The 5372-nt window shown below is 52.4% G+C and overlaps 1 protein-coding gene and 1 pseudogene across 3 annotated transcripts in view; both read left to right on the forward strand.

Moving 5' to 3' along the window:
* Window positions 1–5166, forward strand: part of TXN2 (thioredoxin 2) — an 11063-nt gene extending 5897 nt beyond the window's left edge. For 2 of the 3 annotated variants that reach the window (XM_039877779.1, XM_039877780.1), the window contains exon 4: window positions 4271–5166. In XM_039877779.1, coding sequence (XP_039733713.1) covers window positions 4271–4384 — 114 coding nt within the window. In that variant the 3' untranslated portion in view covers window positions 4385–5166. The remainder of the gene's footprint in view (window positions 1–4270) is intronic. The other variant, XM_039877781.1, reaches the window with a different exon arrangement.
* LOC120615262 (uncharacterized) lies at window positions 622–740 on the forward strand (annotated as a pseudogene).
* Window positions 5167–5372: the final 206 nt, after the last annotated feature.

Genomic DNA, 5372 nt, shown 5'->3' on the forward strand with positions numbered 1-5372 from the left:
TTTTGGAAGAGCCTGAGGAAGAAGCTTCAGCTAAGATCGCAGCCCGGGACAGCTTCCTCCAGGGCCTGAAGTGCTTTTCCAGCTGTTGGATAACTTGTTGGAGAAACTGCTTTAAATTACATTTAGGGATTCAGGTGCCTCTCCCCAAGTGCTCCTGGCAGCCCTCCTCAGCACCCCCTCAGGGTACCCAGCACCCCCTCAGGGTGGGTGTTCTTCCTCACACGAATTCCTCTTCCTTTGCATCACATTTTTTAAGCCTAAAAAGTCAACTGTCCACCCTAGAATTTCACTGTCTCCTAAAGGAGAGGGACGGGAAAGTCAGTCGAGGCCTTGGGGTTCCACTGTCAATTGCTACTCCACTCCCCCAGACTCTGCCGCCCTGTCTTGGGAAAGTGAGAGCTCTCTGCTCTCCCAGCTCCTGGGGTTTCTGAATGGTGGGCTTCCCCCCCGGCCCACTCAGATCTTGCCAGCTAAGGGGGAAATTGTGGATCTGGATGTGGACACTTGAGCCTTTATATTTTCCTCTGGGGCTTCTGCTTCTGACCTCGCCCTGGGAGTTTTATCCTTTTATTTCACATCTTCTAGAGACTTCCCTTTAAAAAGCATTAGAAAAACAACCAAGTCTATGTCCATGCCACCCTGAACGTGCCCGATCTCGTCTGATGTCTAAAGCTAAGCAGGGTCAGGCCTGGGTAGTACTTGGATGGGAGACTACCTAGGAGTACCAGGTGCTGTAGGTGGGGAAAAAAGAAAAAAAGAAAAACAACCAAGTAACCATAAAGGGAAGAGTCTTCTAAGTTAGTGCTTCTCAAACATGAATATGACCTGGGATGTTGAAAAGCATATTAGCATTCGGTAGGTCCAGGATGGGTCCAAGATTCCACATTTCTAATGAGCTTCCAGGTGATGCCACTGCTAGGAATCTGGGACCAGACATCAAGGAGCAAAAGTTGTAGATCCCTGGCCGGCCTCCTAGGGGCCGTGGTGTTCCTGGTAAAGGCCCTTCCTACCCTCCATCACGGCACAGACTACCCGTCATCGAGAGGGTTCGCTCTTAGCGAAGTACATTTCATGGGTGTGGACGAATTTATGACGTGTGTTCACTGTTACAGTATCACACAGAGTAGCCTCACCATCCCGAAAGTCCCCTGTGCTCCACCGTTTCCTCCCTGCTCCCTGCAAAACCCTGGCAACCACTGACCTGTATACTGTCTCCATAGTGTTGCCTTTACCACAGTGTCATATAGTTGGATTTGATTTTTTCAATAACATCTTTTCCAAGAACCCTCCAGTATCCAAAAGCTTTTGCAAAGCATTTGGTGTTTCTCATTTGAAACCTGACATCCTTTTAATGCCTCTGCACGTGTCCTTCCTAGCCTTTCTGGGACTCGGTATTTATCTCCCATTTCCATGCTCTTGGGGCAAGGTATGGAGTCACTTGATCACTACGACACAGACAGCAAAGTCAAACAGAACTTGTTTCAGATCCCAACTCTACCACTTAGTCACTCAGCTTTCATGCCTCAGTCTTCTCATCTCGAAAATGAGGCAGTCTGTGAGATAGCATGCACAAGTGGTTAGTCTCATCCCTGACACTTGAAAAGCACCGGTATGTGGCGACTGGGGTGACAGCAGTCTTTCCCTTGTGTTAGTTCTCCAATTAACGAAGGAGGTCTCCAGTCCCTTGGTAGGTCCTTAATAGGTGGGAACATTGAGCTCAGTGGAAGCACAGGCGGATGGGCCACAGATTCGTGGGAAAAGACCACACACACAACCCTGCCCTAAGTTCTCAGGGTCTTTGGCCAGGCCTGGGAGGCTCCAGGGGGCTTCGTGGCACACGAAGAGAGGCGGCACATCTTAGCACATCTTTTCATCTTTTCCCCCGCCCGTCAGTTCCCTCAATGCTGTCACAGTTGAGAGGGATGCTAGATTCCGGCCTTAACCGCTGCCCCTCTGAAACTTACATCACGGTCCAGAAGAATATGCCCAGGACCTGTGCTCTTCCATTTAAGGCTGGGTTTATAGGCACCAGCCCCTCCCGATTGTGAGCCAGACTCAGCATCAGCAAAGCCACATCCTCCTCCTGGGGGCGTGAGGGAAGTCCAGTCACAGCCCAGGTATCCCTGCAGTGTTCTGGGAAGTTCAGTGTCTGGCATGCCCGTGGGTGAGTGGGTGTGCGTGCATGCGCTCAGACTTCAAAGAACGCCCTTGATCAGTAATAACTAGGCCTTAGTTGTCATGAAAATGCAGTCGCGACATGTCTGCCGTGCACTGGACTGCAGCATCGTCTGCGTGTCCGAGCACACGTGCGAGTTTACGCAGGTACAATTGTAATGGGGCGCATCTGGAGTTCTTGAGAAAAACGGTCTCCTCCAGGCCACCTTGGTGGGTGTCAAGTCTTGCTTGGAGGGCACATAAAAACAATTAGGCTACTTCTCATACAATGACATGCACCTTTTATTTCCATTAAGAAGCAGGACAGGATGAGATCCAGTAAGGGCAAAGCTGAACAATTAATTGGCGCTTGAGCCTTGTGCCTCAGTTAAGAGTGGCCAGATTTGAGGCTGCTGTCTTCACAGACCAGTAGAGGGCGCAAAAGAACAAAGCACTGGCCCTATACTCTCGCCATCACACCACGTGCCTCAGTGACTTGGTGAATCCTGGAGCAGGCTTCTGGGCCCTGCCCGAGCCTGGAGACAGGGCGAGGTTCGTGCTGGACCCTTGCACTGCATGCCATCACCCATGACAAGGACAGGAATCAGTGGCGTGGTCTACCCACACATACCCTCTGAGAAGTGTGTCACCTGCCACTCACATCAACCCCAGAACAGTCCTTGAAGGGGTCTGAAGGCACTAAGGAGGACAAGGGCTGTGTTTCCTTACCTTCCGCATTTGTCCCCAGAGCCCATTAGGAGACGGGTGCAAGGCCTGCCACGCGAAGTCTGTGAGTGCGCGATGGCACGTACCTGAGAGATGAGCTGGGAGATTGGGCCAGTCTGGCCCGTGGTTCTTTCTGTGTAGCTGCTGTGTACAGTTGGGACATTTTAAATCTTAAGTCTGGCTTCCCCCAAATGACTCATGGGCAGGATAGCACTCGGGACATGTGAAATCTGGTATGTTTGTGTAAATCACTGTTGTTACTTTGTAGTTAACTTGTGTATAAGAAAAGTCTATGTTTATCTTGTTCTGTTTATGTATTTTTTTCAAATGGCCACAAATGCCCGGCAGGGAGCCCAGGGAACAGATAATACTCAATGCCAGAGTGTCATGGGCCTTATTTACATACCATGTAATCTGTACGGGTCCCCTGAGGGAGCTTGAGAAGATGCTTCATGGGCCAAGAATGTTGCCTGTAACCCCCATAATAAATAAACGTCAGGTCGTACATGGCTGAGTCCCTCCTCCCACACTGTCCACTATGAGTCAGTGACTTTCTGGACCCTGTTACCCATCAAGGCATTGACCTAAAGTGGCTCACGTGGGGCCCCGTGTCAGATTTTTCTGATCCGCCCTCTGCAGCCACCATTTGCCGAGTGCCCTCTGTGTGCATGGCGTCATGCCAGCTTCTGACTCTGGATGGCCCTGCCAGGTGCAGGGCACTATGCCGAGAGCGCGCACACATTATCTCAGTCAGCCCCTACATCCCCTTGTGTAAGTACCGTTAGGATCTCCAATTTGCTGATAACACTGAGACTTCAGAGTGGCAAAGTGGCTTGCCCCGAGTGGCCCAAGGTGGGGTCAGTCAGCTCCATAGCCCGAGCTCCTAACCACTCAGCTTTGTATGTGAACCTTTAATCCCTACGCTAAACCCTCAAGGTAGATACTGCCATCCCCATTTAATCGAGGATCTGAAGATGGCCTGACCTGGCTGAGGCCCCCAGTTAGTGAGTGGCAAAGCCAGGATTCACATTCTCCCATCTGGTCCCCCCTGGGCCAGGCTGCCCCTCCGGAAAGTTCCCTTAGCCCCCAGCTCCGCCCCACCCCTAGCGCTGGCCCACAGCTGCAGGGTTATTTTAATCTCGCCTGTCATTCCAGCCAAACCACCAGGCCAGTGAGTCAGTCATGTGGTTGGGGAAGGAAGGGTACTTCTGGGAGCCCACGATGGAAAAGCTGCTCCAGTGGGTGGGACCCCTGCACCAAGGGGAGGGGCCCCACCCGTGGCCTTGGGCAGAGACTGCCCTGCATAAGCCACCATCCTTCCCCACAGAGACTTGGAACAGTGATTGAAGAGTTCTCCTCTGACTTGGCCTCCCTTGTCCCCTCCATCTAGGTGTCAGCTGTACCCACTGTACTAGCCATCAAGAATGGGGACGTGGTGGACAAGTTTGTGGGCATCAAGGATGAGGACCAGCTGGAGGCCTTCCTGAAGAAGCTGATTGGCTGACAAGCAGGGAAGAACCCTGATTGCCCTTGCCTACTGGGGCCCCATGGTCCCGGGAGGGCCCCCGATTGAATTCACAGCCCTCTCCCGGCCCTTCCTGCCTCTCTCTTCTGTCTGGCCCCTGAGGGCCCGTGCTCTGGAGACCGGGCCTCCGAACATGGAGCCTTGAGTGCTTCCAACCCAGCTGACTGCCAGGGGAGTGATGCTGCCACTGATCTGGGGACAGCACCCACTCTCTTTTTGTCTGCTCCTTCTAGGGCTGTCAGTTCTCCCAAGATGCTTGGAGAGAGCCCCGGGCCAGCCCATAGTGTTACTGTTCCAGCAGGAACAGCCTGGTCCTCGTCAACCCCAGTCCCTTCTGATCTGAACCCCGGTGCCTGGCTCATCTGCCTCTAGCACTTTTCTTTCCTGCTGTTTTTTGTGAAAAGAAAAAGAAGGAAAAAGAGAAACCTAAGCAAGTGAGAGTAATATATAATTCTCTCATTTTTTTGTAGGTCTGTAATAAAGAACCTTATGTGGTCCCTTCTACCTCCTGCTGTAAAGAACAGACCTTGGGCCCCACACTAAATTATCCTGTGGCCACCCCCCACCCCCACCCCCGCTTCCAAGAGCCACCCTCCCTTCTTTCCTCCCAGCAAACATGCCTGGGCTGAGGCATCCTGCACCCTTGGCTCGAAGTCTCCAGATGCCACCCTCCCTCACCATTAACTGGCCCTTTGGTTCTCTGAGCAGGTGGCTTCACTGTGAACAAACCGGACCAATAAAACTGCGGTTTGCACTCTTAACAGCTTCCATTCTGTCTCGGCTCTGGGGACACTTGAGACCTCTTTCCAGGCCGGGATACCCCCCACCCCCACCCCTCCGCACCGTTTCCTCCTCAGATTCTCCATCACCCGCTTGCCCTTGACAAGCCCCTCCTGTTACTAACATCTGTCAGAGGTGGTCACTGCTCTGGGGACACTTTCACATATAATAAAGCAAGAGGATGTTG

Source organism: Pteropus medius, unplaced genomic scaffold (genome assembly GCF_902729225.1).
Source record: "Pteropus medius unplaced genomic scaffold, Ma_sr-lr_union100, whole genome shotgun sequence".
Classification (NCBI taxonomy): Eukaryota; Metazoa; Chordata; class Mammalia; order Chiroptera; family Pteropodidae; genus Pteropus; species Pteropus medius.